Source organism: Hesperophylax consimilis, chromosome 25 (assembly GCF_061612785.1).
Source record: "Hesperophylax consimilis isolate HC1 chromosome 25, BYU_Hcon_1.0, whole genome shotgun sequence".
Lineage (NCBI taxonomy): Eukaryota > Metazoa > Arthropoda > Insecta > Trichoptera > Limnephilidae > Hesperophylax > Hesperophylax consimilis.
In genome coordinates, this window is record NC_142860.1 from 18,499,256 (window position 1) to 18,521,838 (window position 22,583).

Below are 22,583 nucleotides of genomic sequence, written 5' to 3' on the forward strand. Positions count from 1 at the left end.
AATTTCCAAGTTCTTCAAAGTTCATGAGCTCTGAAATACCAATTTTTCAACCAAATAAGACAAAACGCCATATTGTTTATTATCTTTTTTCACTATAAATTCCTAAGGGTCGAATCCCTGCTTTTGTAGTGTTAAAAAATTGTGCCCACAAACTGTACGAAGCGCTGCGATTGCAATGTCGTTCTTGTACATTCATTTTGCATTCAGATATTACCTCTACATACTAAGTTAGGTTAGTTAACCTTTCCCTTACTGTGCTAAAAAATTCCACGCGTTCCGGTGCTGTGTAGTCAATACACATCTCAAATTAAGCGATTTAATATGGGAAAAATATGAATATTCATAGCTAGTAGCTTATGTCAATTATATTTTATATCAAAAACATGAAAAAACCATTGACAGATGCTAAAAAAACGTGCGAGGAGTCATCTGACCGACTGGCGCTGGATGCTATACGGTCGTAGGTATCGATAGTGTAAATTGAAATCAACTGCGGATTGATTTCTCATGTTCCCGCATTGCGAACTAAAGCGGGACATCAATAGCATGTCATTTCCTCGCACACTCTTTTTTTTTGTTTTTTGTATTAGGCAATTCACCCTAAAGAGAGTGCTATGTTCGCACACTCTTCGCGTTGCAGTGTCACACGGTTGATTGTATTGGTGTATTTGATCCTGATTTTTAACATAAATCTCTGATTTTTAATTGATTTTGAAAACTATGTAAAATATTATTTTTTAATTCAGTGCATAAATGTATAACGGAGGAATACCTAAAATCTGAACCCCGAATTTATTATATTTATAGAGTTATTAAAGTTATTAGAAGCAATGTGTAGAAAATACACACCACAGATAAGGAAAGGTTAAAGACAAAAATAAACATGTTGCTTTTTAAGTATGGTATTGTCTATGTGTTCAGTAGCAGCTCGTGACTTTTGAGCCTGATAGTGTCAAGTTTAAAAAATTGGACACTATTGATGATATTTAGGCCAAAACGATTATTTTTTTTTTCAAAATTCGATTTTTTGTAAGAAGATTTTCAGTAAATTTCAGTTTAGCGGAAAAATAATACGTTTTCAGCTACAAAAACATCAATAATGCCATTTTTTTAATATTAGAACTCTTGTACACCCAAAAGTCACGAGTCGTCAATGTATGTGTTGGCTTTAACATAAATAATAATAATAATAAGTGTTTTATTATCTTTTTTTTTTGTGTAACAAATAGATATAATGATATAATATAATACATTTTTATTTTGTTGTCAGCCACTACGGGTTAACTAAAATCAGAAAAAACTTTTATAACCAGTTCGACACACTTATTACATGGCAAGGGCCGTCGCCATTGTAGATTTTGTGAACATTTTTTTTTACTGAAGACCAGTTTCGAATAACCTGACAACATTTGAAAAACTCCTTCCACAGTCATTATAAATGGAAAATATTGTTTTTGCAATGATGGAGGACTTAGCTGGCAGAGGAATTGAACCCACGATGGATGGGAACCTGAAGCATTTGTCCACTCGACTATAAATGTCGCAAATGCCCGCTGCATTTGTCGACCACATTTAAAAGTTTCCTCAATACTCTGGGACTTAAATTGTTTCCTAATATTTAATGGTTCCCCGTGGCCGGGAGATCTGTCGGTATTCGGCTCCTTATTTAGTTGTCAGAGACGACTTCACTCACTGCTCTACATACACGTGCTGTAACAAAATATTTTGTTAAAATTCTTTCGTCAGTTCATCTTTTGTCCGCCTGCAGAGATAAGTATGTCAGGCTATAAGTTCAAGTGAACTCGGGTAGTAACTACTAGTACCTACTTTAATAAATCTTTAAAATAATCTCCTCCCTATTTAATATTTGGTTTCCACGCCAAACATTCCCATGGCAACTACATCTTTCAAAATTGATCACTCAAATCTCAATCGGCAATCCATTCCGAAAAATTGTTATAAAATATATAATCATGTCTGCAATGGGAGATAATATTGAAGTTAATATAACTAACGTGCTAAAAGGTTCTTCCTTTGAAAACCTTGAAATTGATGAAGAATTTCTGAAATATTATATCCTATTGATATCTCTAAATCCACAATACGGGAAATATGTTGGCAAGTCTGTTGGACATGAAGACTTTAAAGATTTTGTGGACATGGCCGTTCAAAATGTATCAGGTGAGTAGAAATCATCATGGTGGGGATTTTGCCTCCTCCTCAAATGTACTCCACTGGGTGGGGTCCCTCACGATTCGCATCCAGTCCTCTGTCCTTCCCAGCCTGTTCCAATTCTCCTCCACATTCACATCTCCCCTGGGTCGCTTCCACTGGGGAACCCAAACAGTCATCATTTTCAGCCTCCTATCATCTGGCATTATTTCTACACGTCCAGCACATTGCAGTCTTTGGGACTTACAGACAACATTAATATGTTGTCTGTAAGTCATTATAATGAATGGCATATAATCTTAAAAGCTTAAACCAGCCGATGGCACTGGTGTAGTCAGATATCATGCCAGACATTATTCGTATGCAATGTAGATAGTTTATTTTACAAAAGTTTAATGATAATAGTAATTAAAATTTCGCAATTAATTATGTTACAATACATCTAGGACAGTGATTTAGCCAGAGGGCCAATTTATTCATTTCCGATTTCTTCATGTGCCGCAGGGGTAGTGTACATACAACGTTAGATGATCAACTTTACAGATATGTCGCTTAATTTTTTGTATTTTCTAGAAGTATGTTTTTTTAAAGGAAAAAAAATCACACAATGTAAAAAGCAAAGCAAAGCGCCGCAGTCGATAATTTTATATCTCTCCAATGCCAAGCCAATAAATGCTATCGATTTTTATCATTCTTATACTAAAGTACATACAAATAATACTTGGTTATAAAATGAACATAAGCGAACATATGTTATAAAATGAACATGTGTTCTGATAATGGCCCTGGGAAGTAACCGATGCGGCTCCAGACTTGTGATGGAATGCAGGACTATTCTTACAGAACGCGCTACGATCAATAAAATAACCCTAATCTGGGTACCGGGACATAAAGGTATTGAGGGCAACGAGCGGACTGACGAACTAGCAAGGAAAGGGGCGAAAGCACCACTTGCGGGATCCGAGCCGGCCGTGGGAGTAGCAGCTTGCCACACAAAATTACATATTGATAGGTGGGTCAAATCCCAGCACCAGAAAGAATGGGAGAGGGCACCTGGAATGAGACAATCCAAAGTACTCATAAAAGGACCAGACCCTAGACGAACCAAGAAACTACTTGATATAGACAGAAACTCACTGAGGGAACTGGTAGGACTACTAACGAGACACTGCCATCTCAGGAGACACATGCAGATATTGGGAGTGGAAAACACCAATAGATGCAGGAAATGTGAAGAGGATGAAGAGACTCCAATTCACCTATGATGCCAATGTCCTGCCCTGGTGGGAACTAGGCTCAGATACCTTGGGAGACATGTCAACTCGGCCACCGACCGGTCTCATAATAACGACATACCCAATAATAACCCTGGTGAACTTTATTAAAGGGACTGGGTTCTTGTTAAAGGATTGAGGTAAAATGGGGGATAGGCCCTATGGCCTAAGTGCTCACGGGAACTACGTGTAAACTGTCTCTAAACCGATTTTTACCATTCAGAAAGTTAAATACTTTTAGGACAGGTTGTTTCAGAGAATTTGAACAATTCATCAAATTTCAATGTTGATTTTCAAGTTCTGTGAAAGATTTTTTTATGCTCTGTTATTATTTCAGTTCTGTCAAGCAACTAGCCTATAATGATATAATAACAGAACTTGAATAGGACTTTCACAGAACTCGAAAATGAACATTGAAATTTGATGAATTGTTCAAATTCTCCGAAACAACCCGTCCTTAGTATTTTATAAAAGTGGAAACCTTTCAAATTCATCAACAACAGATCTCAAAATAGCCCTGGACTGCGAAGTTGAAATTTATTCTAATATTAAGGACGAACCTCGAAATTTGGTCTTTTTCTATTCTATAAATTATATTAATTTGAGCGGCTAATTAAAAACTTTGAAGAATGACTTAAATTTTCCGCTAAACCCTTGTGCAAAACAGAACCGATGAAAGTTTTTTTCCACAATTTTTTTATATTTCTTTAGCCAAATGGGCAGCACGAAAAGACCTCACCGCGGGTTGCTCATCACTGATCTAGACTGTCTCACTTTATCTTTCTTTTGATTGTTCTGACAGATGAAAATAATCCATACATCCTAACATTGATGATGCAAAATTACTACTTGAAGTACTACGATAGTTTTGAGAACCTCATAAAGAAGAATCAAAACAAAATTAATACATGTACAGAAGTTTTATTGAAAGATATCACACAGTTCAATCCACACACAAAGGACGAGAAAGAAAAACTACTTCGCAGGATATCTATTTATCTGGTTTTAAAATCTGGATTGGGAAATCCTGGCAATATTCAGGTATTTTGTCCCTCTTTAAAATATTCTATAAAATTAATATCATTATTTATAAAAATTCATGTAAATTAGATTTGTGTTATCAAGCGAAAGTAATAAGTAAATGAAATGAAGTAGCTTGCACTTCAATGCCAATCAAAATACCATAAATTTTAATATGTATAAACTTTTTGTCATGTATCCCAAGGTATTACGTGAAGGGACTGCTGCCCTGAATAGCGTGTTTACAAAGGAGGATTTGAAGGTATTCACAGAACTGAGACCCAGCGAGAAAGAAGGTCAACTCCAGGAACTGTTGAGCTATGTGTCGGGCATCAGGATATTCAACAAGGACTGTGGCAAAGGAGGGGAGAGCATTCCGGATTGTAAGGCGATTATTTAATGAATATTGTTATAAGTTTTTAATGCACACCTATCTATAGGTTTATACAGATCTATCTTATCTATGCCCACTCTCTCACGGGTTGGTAAGGAATCAAAGTAAACCAGGTGTGGTAGGAAAGCGTGATACTAAGAGATCTCCGTTACATGTATAATTATATTGGTGACAGTACGCAGGTCGGTGCAGCGCGAGAGCGGTGTTTCGTGCTTCCATTATCTGAATTTTTGCTGATTTACCAACCCATGAGGGAGCGGAATATGCAGGTGCCAAAAAAAGATCTAAAGAACCTCCAATATCTGCAGGATCCTGCCCCTGACTTCATATTAATGACATTATAACTTTTTAGATATTCTTTAAACATCCTTTGAACCAATAAATATACACAATTACTTACACTAAAGAACACATTTGCACTTATCAGCCATTGTCAAGTTTGCTGAAAATATCAATAAAATAGAAAATTCACTCTGCACGATCTGAAGCAGCTTACTCCGGAACGATGAGCTGTCTAGTATTTTTTCAGTCAATTCGTTTTTTCCATACATTTCACTAGATGAAAATAGTTTTAAAACCAAATAGTAACTACTAAATTACACTTTGTATAATTCAAGTACAATAAAAGATTTTATCGAAGAAACTTATGTCCATTTGATTGTAGGTCAATTGTCCTTGAATTATGTTGATGTGTTTATCAAAAATGTTTTGTCTTTCCAGTGGCAACAACTCTCCCAGAAGCCGTGGAAGCCACAAGTCTGGCTCTATCCCACTGTCTCATACGTATAATGGAGCGTGTCAACCTTCTAACAACATCTGTAGACTCGTACGTCGTTGTACACCATCTAACCAAGAACATCGAAGTCATCGGTCTAGAAGAGAAGCACATCACCTTGGAGGACTATAACAGAGTCTGCAAGATCCTCTCTTTATATAGACAGTATGAGGTGTTTGTGAGGAAGCTGATCAATGATATGGACCAAATAAGGGTGGACAATAAAGAACTGGTGCTAAATTTTGCTGTGCAGCTGTTTGATCTTCATGCCTTGGTGCGGTACAGAACTGCGGTCCCGGCCGACCAAGTGTTTGTAAGTAAAAGAAATTGCTGCTTGTAAAAGTATTAGGAATTATAATATTTCATCGAATATCCTAATACAAATTCATTTTCTAATGATTACCAAATTGTATTTTTTAATAAAAATGTCAAAAAATATGTCTAGACGCCATGCTGTTAAGGTAAACGCAACGCTCGTTGTATTCTACGTGTTCACAGATGGCGTTAATTAATTAATTTTGTTTAAATACGCTTTTGCAAGGTATTGCTTTACAGTATTAAGACAGATTATTTGTTTGCGCCCTCATATACGCAATATGAATATGAATAAATAGTTTTGTCCATATAAAAACTCAATTCTATCGAGAAAGGCATACAAATACAATATTGGATTGAATCATCGGTAAAATATTGTATTTGTGTGCCTTTCTCGAAAGAATTAAGTCTTTAAACGAACAAAACTATTGATTCATATTCATATTGCGTATATACGGGCGCAAACAAATGATTTGTCTTAATATTGTAAAGCAATACCTTGCAAAAGCGTATTTAAACAAAATGAATTAATTAACGCCATCTGTGAACACGTAGAATACAACGAGCATTGCGTTTAACCTTAAGTAGTTCCATATTGATCAGCATAAATAAAACACAAATGAATAGATTTAAAAATAGTAGTTCTGTGAACAGGAAAACTCGCATCCAAAAAAGTATGTTTCTAATTTTCTCTTATTAATAAATGAACCAAAATTTCATCTGAAATCGACTTGTAAGTAGATTCTTAAATATCTACCTACAAATTATAATCCATATATTTTATGTAACATTTTTTGTTTCTAAATAGGAATTACTAGCTGACGCTGTTTATATATATAATGCATGAATATAATATATAAGATATTCTATATATTTATATAAACCTTCCGGAAGAAATTCTCTAAATGACAGTGAAAACCTTATCAAAATCCGTTGCGTAGTTTAGAAAAGAACTAAGCCCACAAACAAACAGACGCGGATAGCAAATTTATTTTCCTATAAATAATAATAATTGGATGACTTGTATAGCGCCGTTTTTGTGCTAAATCACCTCAAGGGCGCTGTATAATACAGAAGAAGAGATACAATTTGTCCAAAAAAACATCACTATCTCAACAATATTTTTTTCAATCTTTCTTCCGGCAGCTAGGTACCATAATGTTAATAAAATGCGAATAAGAAAGTCCAAATAAACACGATGACTTCGCATTTCAAAAAAAAAATCTTATCTTAACTTTTAAATTGGTCACTATCTTTCAACGGAAATGGAAACTCAAACAAATTTGCAGACTGACGAAATGGAAAATGGCTTAGTTAAAACAGAACTTCGCTACGCTCAGTAAATTATGGGCGAAGCCAGATCGAAAACCAGCAACGAAATTGGTAAGGTTAACCAGTTAATGGCTGAATGGTCTAAAGCGTCTGGTTTCCACAAAGGCTTCGTAAGTTCAATCCACTGCTTTCAAAGTCCATTTTTAATGATGAAAGTAGACAGAATTCAAATATATTCGTAACCCGGGAATCTTTGTCTTTCCTTTTTATAAGAGAAAGATATAAGGCTTGTAATAAATAAGAGATTGATTGATTTATAAATAATGTTTATGTTCAAGCCATACTTCGTCCAGCTCTGGTCCCATTGGCAACTGATGCAGAGTGACATGTTCATTGTGTCGACCATCAATGACATTATGTGGAACCTCGATACGTGGCACGAGAAATTGGAGATTCCTCATGAAACCATCGACGCACTGCTCTACGGGAGGACCATTGTGTCCGATGCACAGAGAATACAACTCACAGAAAAGGGGAAGATTGAGCAGCGGATGAATAAGTGCCAGGTTGTTTATCCAGACGAGGATGCGATGGAAGGGATGATGTTACAGGTAAGAAGTATAATTCTTATTCTTAAGTCAGTTCATTGTGATTCCTACTCCAATTTTTATGGTTGTCAAGGCTCGTCCTCTCCTTGCGGTTCTTTGCAGCGCATTGGACACCCTCCATCCTATGCTTCTTCTAATTTCTACCTTGCTGATGACCATAAGTTTCTCCTGGTTGGAGTCTTCAGTTTTGTGAACAACGAGTCCAAAGTATCTTAAAATATGTTGTAGGCAGACGGTTGATAACCCATTGTGGAATCTTACTATTATCTGGATGAGTTGAAAATGTCATTCCCAGGCAATAGAGAATGTGCTTGAATTGAATTACTGAAGGATTGCCATCATGGATCGAAACATAACATTTTGTCTAAATCAAAATAGGTTTTGCCCGATTCCCTTTGTCTCACAACATTCCCAAATATATTCTGGGTGCCATTGTTTCACCTGCTCTAATAAATAACCTTATTTGTCACTGCCCTATATTTCAGATTTTTGGAAAAGAATTCTTGTTGTTGGTTTTCACGTCCCTCTGTGTGTTTGTTTTAAGCTGTCTTTACTGTAAAAATTTTTAAAGAAATTCTATAACTTTCTAGTATTTGGGTTTCTGTGCACTATGCCTGTGTGTTGGGGCGCTAATCCCTGGCAATCCGCATCTAGGAATATGCAAGTGGGCAGGAAAACACTATGTATTCTGCTGCGTGGACCATGCTAAGTTTTTTGGAAACAATCCGGACAGGTCTGGAATTATTTTGATGATATTTTCTAAAATAAATCATTACTTTTTCTTTCCTCAATAATTGTAAATGACACTTTGTGAAATAAAAAAATAAAACACTTTGTATACGCCACTATTTAGTTCAAATAATCGACATGCTTCGAAACCAATGGTTCCTTCGTCAAGATAATTGTTTATATGTTTATCCTGACGAAGAAACGAATGGTTTTGAAACACGTTGATTAATTTGATTCAATACATTACTTATTCTATTTAGCACGGCGTGATATTAAATGATATTAAAGCTCTTTCTACATATTAATATGCATTAACTTCTTGATAGCCTGAATGATAGACTTTTTGTACTTCTTGATAGACTGAATGCTGTAGAAATGAGATCCCTGAGGCGTATGTATGTTAAAACCATGTAGAATCATGTGAGAAATGTGGAGATCCGCAAATTGTTAAATGTTTGATGGTTTGGGCACGTAGAGCGAATGAGCGAAAGGAGTGTAAGGAGAATATATGACACAAATGTGAATGGCGGCAGAAGTTGGGGACGCCCGAGGAAGACATGGCACGATCAAGTGAATCAGATACTTGAGATGGGCCATGTCAAGAGTCAGAATAATAGAAGAGTATGAGACGATGTATGAATGTGAATGAGGCAAGGAGTGTGTGCCAAGACCGAGTTGTTTGGCGGTCCGTCCAATCTGCCCACCCCTGCAGGGAAACGGCATGATTGTTAGTTAGTTTAACTTCTTGATAGCCAATGTTAAATGTTTAAAGTGCGCCAGTTGATTCTGTATTCGTAATAATTTACTTGTGTTTTACAAAATTATTTTTTTGTATATTGTACCGTATTACCACATATGTAATATGTTTATATATTTATAAAAATATTCTGCCATAAGTAGCTTCCCCGGAATAACTAAGGCGAACAAGAGGATAATGGATAATTAATTTTGAGACGAAAAATCTTTTGGGTGGTTGATATATTTAAGAAATTATGTATTATGATGATGGTTTCAGATACGTCAAGGAAATTTTGGAATTCGTCAGAAGTAATGTTGAGATGATAAATTTTTTGCAAATGTATGAAGATGTTTACTCTGTGAAAAACCAAGCCATTTTGGTTGTCAAGCCCCCTACTGCTGGTATGTTAACATTTTATTTTTATTATTTTTTTTACAAGGAAAAACAAGCATTCCTGGGTTACGAATATCCGGACAATATTTGAATTCTCCCTCCCTAGGGCAAGTGCCATTTATTAACAGTCATAGTATAAATAATATAAAATATAGAAAAAGAATATTAAAATTGATTTTATAAATATGTAAACAAAAGAATACATAATACATTGGTACAAAGTAAATGTAATCAATGAAGAAGAATTCTGTTACGCAGTGGCCTTATTAAAATATACTCTGCTAAAGTGCTTAATAGGTACTGCTTTATACTTCAATAGTCATAATAAAAACATCAGCTACATTAGCAAAACAGTTTCCAAATATTGTCTCACGATCAATTAGATTAATCAGTCTTGAGTCTCATATCATAAAAAGGTGGAATTATTGTTTGTACAAAAGATTATGAAGGTCTTACAGCTTTCAGAGAATTGAACCTGCAATGCATAAATAAACCACTCACCCGCAATGTTTTGGGTTCAAACCCGAAGCTTTGAACATTACAATATGTGATATCCTAGAGAGTAGTTTTAGAGGTTAACCATAAATGGCACGTAGCTATCGATAATACAGGGATTGAGACTGTAATAAATACTATTGCAAGCTCAAGGTTGAGGCCCAGAATAATTCCTATCACCTGCTAAATAAGCCATCAAAGCTCATTGATATCTATCGCAAATAAAGTCCCAATTATTTTATCGACCCTGGAGTTTTTATTAAAGAGTTAGTGAGACTAAGCCAGAGTTAAAGCATATTATATTTGGTCACATCACTTTCAATAGCAGACTCCTATTGATAATAATAAATGTTTGTACATAAATCGTGTTTCCATTGTCTTCATGTGCCAATTTATTTTCTTTTTCAGTAAGAACGATGGAAAAAGATATACAAACTGAGATTCATCCCGTTCCGACGTTCATAGACAAGGAATATAGTTGGAACATCTGGCAACATAAGAGGAGAGCCGTGCAATTGGTAGTTGTGCATTAAATACTACCCAAACATTATTTTTATTATGCCAGAGATATGTTTAAGTAAACAGTTCCATGATAACACAAACCAAAAACAATTCACACACCTTTAAAAAGTGATATAAGGTCATTAAAAACGAAGAAAAAAAACTAACATAAACCTAACCTACGTTACCTATTTAATCTAGTTTTTGTTTCATCACTTTTCATGACATTGTATCATTTATTAAAGGTGTGTTGAATTGCCATTTTGATGAGTTATCTGGTCACCTACGTAAACATATCTTTACATAAACTTTTTCAGTACCAAAGTATCAATTACTTACATAATAAATTATTTTATTACTAACCTAAAAATAATGCGTAGTAAAGTATAAAATAATATGAATATATTTTATTTTTTTAATCAACTGATCTTTGATCGAAGCTCAGAATATAATTTACATTTGTTTTATTAGAGTTGCATTGACCTACAAATTCCAGACTAAGCTATGAAAATTTCTTGTCACATGAGTTCACCGTTCGCATGATCTTTCGGAAAACGAATGATCATTTTTATTATGAAATAGATTACATAAACTTGATTTAATAAAATTCATTCTAAGAAATTGATTCGATATAATACGATACTGATTAAAGCCATATTTTTAAAACATTCAATTCTCCTTTGACCGAAGGCCAACATAGTAAAGTGCCAGACCCACTCGACGCAGACCCGCTACAGCTACGGGCGGTGGGACTTTGGCTGCCAGACTGACAACATGCGCGACAAGACCTGTCAGACCATGGCCAGCGTTGCCACCTCCACACCAGCCATCAAAACCTTCCTGTGGGGACTCCGGGGGCAGACGGAAGACGTGCAGCATGTGATCGACTTGACACCGCCCATCGATAGAAAGTGTCAACCCGAGAATTAGAACATAACCTCACAAAATGTTATGGAAAACTTAACCTAACCCTAATTTTTTTATAAACTTATTATAATTCATCTTTGCTTAGTATTTATTCAAACTTGTCGAATCTAACTGGTTTAATTGTTTTTTAATTTTTCTTTATTCCATACATAGAGTTTTTACAGGTGTTTTGAATTTTTCACCAGAGGGACATGCCCGTGTTGGGGCAGCTGATTTATTGTACATTGTAAGTCCATGTATATTTAATGGCAAGGGTTAACCAATTTCAACCAATAATTCTATCATTTAAAAGTAAGGGCCAGTTATTTGATCGACTATCAGATTGTCATTCTGACGATCAGTGCCATTTTTTATATTTTCAAATATGAAGGGTCCCAGTTAACCGTCGATTTTCGCCCGTCAGCATTTGGTTTATTTTATTATTTTTTGGTAAACTAATGTTTAAGACAAGATTTTTTATGCATAGCGCAAAGGGTAACAATTATTTTACAAGCAATAATTGTTATTTTTTATTGTTACGCTTGAGGGCTGAACCCACAACCGTATATAAAATTTTACTCAATTAATTACTATCAGGCTGAGAATTGTAGGTTAACGAGGAAATAGTGCCTATCGTCTACTTGTGATGATGTCACACGGGTGACGGTCGGTCAAACAACTGGCCATAAGCATAATTGTTAAAATTTTCAAACTGTTAAAAGGAATATTTTTAAATTATAGATTGCATATGTAGTTCAAGCCTTTTTCCTCAAGCCAAACGGCGCCTGGCACTAATATAAACCTCAAGCCGGCCCATTGCGCTCGCAAAGGGCCGGCCCTGACGGAGCCCTAGATTAAAAGCCAATAGAATTCAACCTAACCTAACATTTTCTATTTTTGATTCAGTAAATTGTTTTATTTCAATCTTACATACATTTCATCTAAGCAAAAGTAGATAATCTATGTGATTTTTTGTAAGTCATTTCATATAAATTATAAGATAAAATTGAGTTGTGACCATAGACATATGAATATTAGTAGACCTGCCCTAAGTGATTAAAAGCGTATTATCCCCACTCCCCATACCGGTTCCATTGGAGCCGGCTGGGCTCGCGTATGGCCTCAAGTGAAATTTGAAAACGTGACGTCATCATTCTTATGCGAACTATGGTCGAGGCATCATCGGTTCATTTTACGAAATAACACGGCAAAATGTTGACTTGTGATATGAAAACTTGTAAAAATAGATGTGAAAAAGAGAATAAACCCAATTGTCGTATTACATTCCATAAGTAAGCATTATTTTACTTTATTTTAAGCTTATTCACACCGTATTATATGGATCAGTTTTAGAAACATATACTATCACATCACAATGTAGCGATTCTCAAGTGTGCTCATCGTTGTTTACTGGGGTAAGTAAATTATGAAACATTTGTAAAAGTGTCTTAACTAAATACTCTGAAACTAACTACGACTCTGCAAACAGAAGAAATTTACTTTGCCGAATTTGGACTTCGCAAATTAGTTCATAACGTGGCGAGTAATTTGCGCTCCCATGTAAAAATGTCTATTCATTCAAAAGCAGATTTTACTTTTAAGAACTAAATGGTGATATTATAATGCGAGATGCCTATTTACTGTCAGATTGATTTATTGACGAATCACAGTCAGCTTCACTCCCTTCGTTCTTCAACAGTTGATTTTACCCCTCGCCATTATCTTCTCGTCTATTAATTCCTATGTCTGTGGTTGTGACAATCAGTTAGTCGTATTTCAAGCATAACAATATATCATCACTGGGAGTAATACCTCCAACGTGAGAGAATTTAAATTTTACAGAAGTGAAAAAACCAATTTTCAAGTAGGAAAGCTTCAAGCCAAACTTCAAGCGGGCGAAAAAAGGGTCCCGTTTAAGAAATGGATTTCGCTATATTTTTTAAAGTAATACATTTATTTGAATGATTTTTTTTAATATAGTAGTCACCACACCCCAACCATACCCCAACTATAAATTTACTGTCTGAAATTAAAGCCTACTTCGTAAGACAACTCCATAAACTGAATTTAAGGTCACTTTTGGGCCATTTAGACATACATATTTTATTACATTTCAAAAAAATTTCACTTTCGCACAAATTATTACAAAAAAAAAGACAGAGACAAGATAAGAAAATGAAACCCTTCCCGTCGAAAGTGTGTTAATGCACCCAATTAACAAAAACAAATGAAAGTCTCCCTTTATTTTCTTGCTTTGAAATGTGTTTTTTTGCTCTTGAAGGTATTACGGTTTTGGGAAAATGGAATTTCGAAATAGGTTTGTGTTGAAATTCAACAAACGAGAATCGTAGTTATTTCATAGAAATTTATAATAGGAAATTTTTCTGCTTTTGTGTGATAATAATTGTTGTGATTTGTCATAAATGTTGTTGTTTCATAATAATTTTACTTTCACATTGTTAAATCAATTTTGTTTTTCAAAATTGTAAATTATGAAATCGTTAAATACCGTAGAAAAAAAAAGATGTTTGATTTAGTTAACCCGGGATCACACTTTATCTATTTCATAGAATCTATTAATTAGATCCGTAAGACATGCTTTTAGGTCGTTCAGGTTTATTCAGTTTTGGTTGATCAACTTTTATTGAATGACGACATTTCTAACTAAAAAGTTTAGTTAGAAGAAGGTTCAACCCGATATTTTCTACCGAAATGAAACCCATAGTTAAATGAACTTCAACATTCATTCTGTAAATTGATTACAGATTCTTATAGAATAGATCAGGTCTGAACGCAGCATTAGAAATTGATTCATAATTATCTCGGCAGTTGTGGCATCGCAACTGTAGATATTGTGAATACAAAAAAAATTACATCGGAATATATGTATATGTAGCGGCAGCTACTACGAGACAAGAAAAATTATTGTTGCTTCACAGATGTATTCGAAAGCATAATCAAGAAGAAAATAATCAGTGTTGAAAGCCAAGCAAATGTAGAAATCCATCAAGAAATTTTCCCAATAATAGCAACACTTATTTGCTGAATGGTGATACGGCAACACATATTATCATCGCCATGTGAACAGACAAAAGTAAAAAATAATTTAAAGCATTTTTAAATACTATCAGTACCTACCTACTTTGAAAGCAGACTAATTTTTATGAAGACAAAAATCTGTAATTAAAAAGTATAACAGAAGATGTTTACCGTCCATTTTTGGAAAATCTTTATTTTTTTTTAAATGTGTGTACGTGCTTTGGATGGAGATATATATATATGTCTGCAAATTTTTTCATTAAAAAATGTCCAGCAGAAAATGAGTAGTAACTAATTTAGAAAAAATATTTTTATTATTTTATATTCTAACATTTCCAGGTTTAATGAAATAAACTTAAATTACACACTTAAAATCTATGTTTTAATTATCTTAGTACAAAATAACGTTGAGTTGTAATAGAGTATTATAATATTATAGCTACAGGCATACCCCTGATTTCCTTTCTAGCCTTTCCCTCTTTCTCACAAACGATGCATGCAACAAAAAGAGAGGTTACAATGGAACCCTTAGCGACAGGATCGTACACTATAGTTTGCGCAGTTCCATGATATTTCATCAAAATAATAATTAAACACACCTTTAAAAAGTTATATAAGTCATTAAAAGTGATGAAACAAAAACTAGGTTAAATAGTTACCTACACAACCTAGTTTTTGTTTCATCACTTTTTGTAGGTGTGTTGAAATGTCATTTCGATGAGATACCCGGTCACCAGTTTGCACAATTAGAGTTTACTCAAATACATACAGACTGCATGCATTACAGAGTATTTATACACTTCTGACAGTGGTGTCCTTGTGAAAAATCATGAGAAACGGCCTTTTATCACGCCTACTTAATAGTACGCAATGATTGAATTTGAATATTCAAAAACGTTATTCGAATATTCATAAAAAAAACTACTTTTAATATCACTGGAAAGTTGTTTTTGATATCAAATAACATGCTTTTAATGTTCTGGCTGCGAAACCTATAAGCCTAGGCAATTCAGTGCTCTTTGAGTTAAAAGGCGTTCATTTTTAGTTTGAGCAAGTCTTTCTTTGAACTCCTCGCTATTGTGATATTATCGGAGCGAACTTTCAATAGGTCTCTCTCGTGCTGCAAGGTTTCCAACTCTTCAATGAGACCCTTGAGAGATTCTGGCAATATTTCCGGCTTGATGTCCAACTTTTCCTCCTTGATCTGCAAAAGAAATAATTAATTCATTTAAAATTTTATTGTTGTCAGATCTGATCACTAAAGATGGCTAAAGCCTTTTTTTGTTATTTGTTTTTGGGGTGTTATGCCGTGTTGCGCTAACTCCTTCTTTAGCCAACATTTCGGACAGCATTGCAGTGTCCATCATCAGGGCAGCAACACGGCATAACACCCCAAAAACAAATAACAAAAATACTTTTGGCCGTGAGAATCTTATGGCTAAAGCCGTTTCTAGGAATTTTTTAATTCAGGATCGAAATGTTGCTTGAAATGGTTTCCTATAATAGCCAGGTACCTCTCAACCTTCTTCCCCCCATCTCCTTCCCTTCCCTCTTTTCCGGGTTTCTCAAGCCTCACAACATGGGATCTCATACTGCTTAGCCGTGTTTGATGACCAGATCTGAACACCCAACTTTTCTTTTTTCCCACCTTTTTTCTCTCCCCACTTCATCCAGCCTCACAACATTCTTCAGTATGGGGATATCATAGCCCTACGACTAGTGGCATTTGGGACTCTAGTGACGTAATCAGATAAAATGTTTACATTTTAAATGGCCTAGGCCTTGTTTGGAGACTAGATTTGTATAGCCAAGTGCTTCCCAACCTTTTTCTTCCCCATCTCCTTCCCTCTAAACTTTCTCCACCCCACAACATTGCCCGAGTTGAGGAGGCAATATTTCCACTGGTTTCTGATCTGAGGGTTGGAAGTCAACCAAGAACTCTTCTGTGTTTAAAACAATTTGAAGAATGTTTCGTCAACACGAACGCTGAATGTAACTCGATGGATGAAGTAGTGCCACAACATTATATTGAATTCAGTAAGTCTAAACTTAAACTTTAGGGCGCACAGTTTACACCCGCAAGCAGTTGCAAGCGAGTTCCCTACAGAGCATCGGACCATCCCATATGTCGGTATAATTATGTTTACATATTAGGTTATGGAGTAAAAGCATAAATAAAAAATACATAGTATGAAAAATTATGTATCCATTGAATTTTGAAAACTGATTATTATTATGATTTCCTTGACAGAGTTCTAGACTTGCCAGAAAAAAATATCATATAAATACAGTATTGTACAAACGAAAATGTGTTTTATTTAAATGGAATGGGTTTTAATAAGTAAGAAATAAAGTTGTTTCCCCAAAATGTCAAGCCACTGAATAATAACCATGGAAACGGTCAGACGTTGCCGCCCTCTGGGCAGCCATTTTTGTGCTAGCGTTAGGACAGAATTTTTTATAGGTATGCCAAGTCCTCTCTTAGGGTATTTTCTTTAGTCATTGATGTAACCAGTCAGAGTAAACTAACTTTTTAAAGTATTTTTTAATTGGTCTGTGAAATGTGCCGGAGTAATAAATATATGTTCAAGGCTCAAGCGAAACCTTTGTCTTAAATGTGGGCCACAATATAATTCAAAATAAAACACAGCAAAACCATTGTTTTCTCGAATGTAAGTTTTTTGACGTAGTTCTATATGGTTTAAGACGATCCATTTGTAAATAACACATAATTTCACTGTACGAGACAACCTAATTAAATAATGATAAAATTTTGAACACACCTTAGCATCATTTACACACTTTTCATAGTTGGCAACTTTTCCTTTAAATACGGTTATTTCCTTCCGACTTGCTTCCGAGCTGGGTAATTTTGCCATATCTTCCTTCATACACTTGAGGTCTTCTTCAAACTTCTCCAACTCTTTCCTGTCTCTCTCGTTCTGCCTCTCTCTGTCTCTGATCAGCTGGCTAAGGTGCAAATTGTGTCGTTGATATTTGAGATTGTCCAACATTTCCTCAGCGTGACTTGTGAATAGGCTTTCCTTGTTCAGATTTGTGACGTCGGTAGTTTTTTGGTATATGGCCATTTTGGTCAGGAGTTTAATGGCCTGTGTGGAAATTCCTTCTATAACAAATGGCATCTTGGAAAATATCACCTTGTGTTCTTTACCTGCAAAATGATTTTATTATCAAAAATACGAGTCAGAGAAAAATGAATATGCATTGGGGGAATGGTGTTCTGAACACTGTTTAGAGAACTAGAACTTCATAGATATATGAAAAGAAAACTCCAAAATCTTGTTCACGTCATTACGAGGAGCAAAAGATAACCCAACTGATAGTTCAGGAGAAGATTGACGAATGATGCAGTAGAACTGCAATTCATGGATTCAAAACCTGTTTGAAAATTTTTTTGTTTTAATTTTATTTAAAGCAGTTTACGAATAATTCCCCTGAGCACTCAGGCCATGGGCTCATTGTGCAGTCTCCATTTTACATTCCTTTAACAGTAACCCAGTCCCTTCGAAAAAGATCACCAGGGTTGACATTGGCATCGTAGGTAAATTGGAGTCTCTTCATCCTCTTCACATTTATTAGTATTTTGCACTCCCATCAGCTGCATATAGAACCAGGAAAATATTGGTGGAAATATTCTTCCCAACATATTATTATATACAAAACATTGGAAAAGTCTGTCACTCTCATTTTATGAAGAATCTCTTTGAACATTAAACTGAATAAAAATACATAAGTACAGGATTACTTTATTAAAAAACTGACATGTTAACAATCAAATTTTATTTCTACAAATAATTAAAAAGAAATATCAAGTCTTATGGTGGGGAAATTGACTAACTCTTCAATTTTCTTTGCAACTAAAAACAGAGTCTGCTCTGATAAATTTGGTCCCATAATTTGAAGAGAAAGGGGCAGGTTGTTCTTAGAAAGTCTAATAGGGATTGACAAAGCAGGTACCCCAGCCATGTTAGCTGGCTGCGTACAATAATCATGTAACGCACACTGGTCTCTATTATTCTTCTTCATAAATTCACTAAACAATGGTGCATCGCCGATTGTTGTAGGAGTCAACAAAACATCCACACAATTGGGAGATTTTTCATTAAAGACCTTATTAAAATCGTCAGTTATCAACCGTCGTATTTTCATTGCTTTGACAAAATATTTCTCATAGTTTTTTGTTAATAAAAAAAAGTTTCCCGCCAAAATTCGGTTGCGCACAACTTCGTTGAATCCTTGCGATCGTGCCGTTGCGTACATTTCGTTGGTGGATTTTGATTCCATTGGGCGTAGGCCATATTCTAAGCCATCGTACCGCGCCATATTGCTCGCCACTTCGCATTGGTTCAGAATGTGATAGACGGCTATCGAAGCATTTGTATAAGGCATGCGAACTTGCTTGGCTCTGGCTCCTTCGTTTTCTAGCATATCTGCGACGATCATCCATGTTTCTAGAACCTCCGGTGACATGTTTTTGCAGTGATATTCTTGTGGAATGCCAATTCTGATTCCTTTCAAACTAATTTCGTCAATTTTGGGTATTTTGATTGGTTTAAAATCATCTTTAATTGTTGTAGAATCGAGGCTATCTGGACCTGCGATACAGTTGTAAATTTTTAAACAATCGTCTACATTCCTTGCTAAAACTCCAGGGACGTCTAAAGAGTTGACTAGTGGAATGAGGCCATGTCTAGAGACTGTTCCGTAGGTTGGTTTGAAGCCAACCAAACCGCAAAGAGCAGCAGGGTTTCTCGTCGAACCTCCCGTGTCTGAACCAATGGCCGCCAAACAACTGCCACCAGCGACGGCCACTGCAGAGCCGCCTGAGCTTCCACCAGCAATTCTCCAATCAGCTTCATCCTTACATCCAGCTTCAAATTGAGATCCCCATATATTCTTTGTTGGCCCGTGAATAGAATCGACGGTTCCAGAACCCATGCCAAATTGATCCAAGTTACTTTTGCCGATGATAATAGCTCCGGCATTCTTCAATTTTGATACAACAGTCGCATCATACGTAGGAACAAAATTCTCCAGCATTTTTGAAGCGCAAGTTGTCCTCACGCCTTTAGTGCAAAAGTTGTCTTTTACCGCGATCGGTATGCCAAACAATGGCTTAATCTTTGATTGGTTTACTACATCTCTATCACAACTTTCTGCTGAATCGTTAGCTGAAGAAGATGTCAAAGTCACAAAAGCGTTGAGAGGTTTGATTTTTTCGGCTCTTTTCAGCGACTGTCTTATTATGTCAGATGGCTTGAGAGAGCCATCTCTGTAATGTTTTTGAACCTGCCGAATCGTCAAAGAAACCAATCTATTCATGTTTGTTGGAAATTTAAACCATTTCAACTGTGATCTCACCGTTCACAAAAATAATATTTTTCAAAAAATGACAGCTACGATAAAAGGTTATCTGAGGTTATCTTTGGAAAATTGTCGGTAAAAGCGAAATCTTAAATAAAATAACAACTTACTGAGTGCTTTTATTTCGTCCATTTTTCTTTTATTTACGAAATCCGCTATATCCTGGGAACCCGTTTTGCTGTCCATGATACAAATATAGAAAATGAGGTTTATTTTATATTACATTAATGACAAATGCACATAAATACAAAGAAACTAACAAAAATTATTACAGGAAACGACCATCATATTCAAATTTCCATGCAGTGATGCAGTGATGCCATGTACAAAAATTTTATAAACAACTACTGCAGTATCAGCAAGTATCAGTATCGGGCCGGAATATCAATATTTTTTTAGTAATGGGATAAATGAACTATTCTCAGTAATGAATGGGATTATATGGGTGGTATATTTATGATATGGCTCCTACCGGAGAGCAACTTGACCATAAATAAACCACTCAACTTGACAGACGTAATGCTCCGTATACATCTGCGAGCCCATCGCGAGCCGAACCATAGCCGAACTGCCAAACTGAACCTTAACTTATGGGAATGAAACAAACCACCTGCAAATCAAATAGCGCGAAACGCCGCTTGCAGTTGATTCGTTCCTTTCCCGTATTTCGTGGTATTATTTTTCGCGTTTCGGTTCTCAAATGTATACGTACCCTTAAATATCTCTCAAGCCAAGTTTAAAATGCAACCGATGTATGAAAACATGGCAAATCGCCCTAACTTTAGCGGTTCAGACATTTCGATTTTAGTTGATCAACTTGAGTGAAGTTTTTTTTTAGAAATCTAAAGTCGAATCAATTATTCTTGCTTAAATAACTGTAAATTAAAAAAATATATATTGTGTTGATTAATCTTGTTTTATTATTTGTACAAGTTTACAATAATATTTTTTTAATGATAAGCTAATGTCTACAAGACAAGGTTTTTATACATGGTGCGAGGGATAAAAAATTTATTACAATCATTTGACGCGTTTAAAATAAGCCTACGTAGAGTTTTGGTTAGCGCAGCTGCGGGTTCGATTCCCGTCGGCAGCATTTATTTTTAAGATTTGTTTCAATTTGTATGGGTGTTACAGGGTAATAATTATTGCTTGTAAAAATTTATTAAAAATTACAGACTGTTACAGTTTTTCTTGCTTAATATATTATTGTTCTTACAATCCACATTGAATCTACTAATTGGTTTATAATTTCTGGCAGCGCGTTTAATATGTTGTAACCATTGCATGTTGTTATAAATAAAAAACTTAAATCAATAAACTACAACATTTGGTCTTCTGTTAATTTTTGTGAAACAAAGTTTGACGTTTAAAAAAATTAAGATATTTGGTACCTACTCGGCGAAAAATCTAGTTTGCTACTGGCTAGTAATAAACAGGAATATCCAAACCTTTGACGTGTCTCCTCGGTTGTCTATTAACTTGCCTTGAGCTGTCATCTCGCCGATATTTTCGTGTCGGCTAATGAATTAATTCTAGTTGAAAATGTTGACGAAATTTGAAACGAAGTCAGCCCGCGTGAAGGGGCTGTCTTTCCACCCCAAAAGGCCGTGGATCCTCGCCAGTTTGCACAATGGCGTCATCCAGTTATGGGACTATCGTATGTGTACACTACTGGAGAAGTTTGATGAGCATGATGGGCCCGTCAGGGGAATATGTTTCCACAGCCAGCAGCCATTATTTGTTTCTGGTGGAGACGATTACAAGATAAAGGTACGGTTCATTCCAATCATATTAGATCCTTACAATCTTCTATATTCTGTATTTACACAATATTATGTACAGCCCAACCATCTACTAATGTATTTAAGTAATATTGCGAATTCTTACAACTATGAACCGTACACTGCAAATTATAGATACCAAGTCAATTTATCAGTTTACATAGTAATACAATGTCTGATTTTATTGCTCTATCATCATTCAAATGTAAACCGTCATACATAAACATGATGCAATAGTGTGATCTTTATATGGCCAACGTAGACCTATGTTCATTTTCTCCCCCCAAATATAACGAACTTTAAAATATACCGCAACTGTGCTAATTTCCATTAGATGCAGGGTGGGGAAGTGACCAGATGGGTGAGAGGAAAAATAAATGTTTTCTGACTTTACAGATCCTGGTCACTAAGCGCGGCTAGTGCAATTTTAAAAAGTAATCCCAGAAAGAGATCATTCTTCATGTTTATAAGATACTAGTGGACCCGGGCAGACGTTGTCCTGCCATAGACCGTTTTCTATGTAGACCGCATTTTATATAGACTTCACTTTATGTAGACCACCTTTTATCTGTTTCTGGATATTTTATGCATTTGGCATACATAGAATACATGCGCAAGTCACATCCATACCGGTACCGTTCTATACTCTTAACACGTTGAACGCCATGTAGGTCACCGGTGACCTCATAATGAAAATCGTCATTTTTCTCCCATAGCGCCATGACGGTCACCAGTGACCGCAGTTAATTTTCTTGATTTTCATGGAAAATTTTGGTAAAAAA

The 22,583-nt window shown here is 35.4% G+C and overlaps 4 protein-coding genes across 4 annotated transcripts in view; 2 read left to right on the forward strand and 2 right to left on the reverse strand.

Annotated features, from left to right (window-relative positions):
* The first annotated feature begins 1,973 nt into the window (after positions 1–1,973).
* On the forward strand, positions 1,974–11,617 carry LOC149411611 (cilia- and flagella-associated protein 206). Its single transcript, XM_089646704.1, has 9 exons — positions 1,974–2,181; positions 4,249–4,487; positions 4,672–4,849; positions 5,581–5,948; positions 7,561–7,833; positions 8,421–8,563; positions 9,575–9,699; positions 10,595–10,704; positions 11,378–11,617. Exons 1-9 carry the CDS (start codon positions 1,974–1,976, stop codon positions 11,615–11,617), a joined length of 1,884 nt encoding a protein of 627 aa, XP_089502830.1.
* Positions 11,618–15,384: 3,767 nt separating this feature from the next.
* Positions 15,385–20,322, reverse strand: LOC149411612 (uncharacterized). The gene is made up of 3 exons (XM_089646909.1): positions 20,128–20,322; positions 17,416–17,804; positions 15,385–15,836 (listed from the first exon to the last, which is right to left on the reverse strand). The coding sequence occupies exons 1-3, from the start codon at positions 20,201–20,203 to the stop codon at positions 15,657–15,659; spliced, it is 645 nt and encodes a 214-aa protein (XP_089503035.1). The 5' UTR covers positions 20,204–20,322; the 3' UTR covers positions 15,385–15,656.
* Positions 18,449–20,052, reverse strand: GatA (glutamyl-tRNA(Gln) amidotransferase subunit A, mitochondrial). Its single transcript, XM_089646649.1, has one exon. It carries the CDS (start codon positions 19,973–19,975, stop codon positions 18,449–18,451), a length of 1,527 nt encoding a protein of 508 aa, XP_089502775.1. The 5' UTR covers positions 19,976–20,052.
* Positions 20,323–21,461: 1,139 nt separating the features above from the next.
* alphaCOP (coatomer subunit alpha) overlaps positions 21,462–22,583 on the forward strand; it is a 53,705-nt gene continuing 52,583 nt past the window's right edge. The window contains exon 1 of the mRNA XM_089646971.1: positions 21,462–21,790. Coding sequence (XP_089503097.1) covers positions 21,563–21,790 — 228 coding nt within the window. The 5' untranslated portion in view covers positions 21,462–21,562. The remainder of the gene's footprint in view (positions 21,791–22,583) is intronic.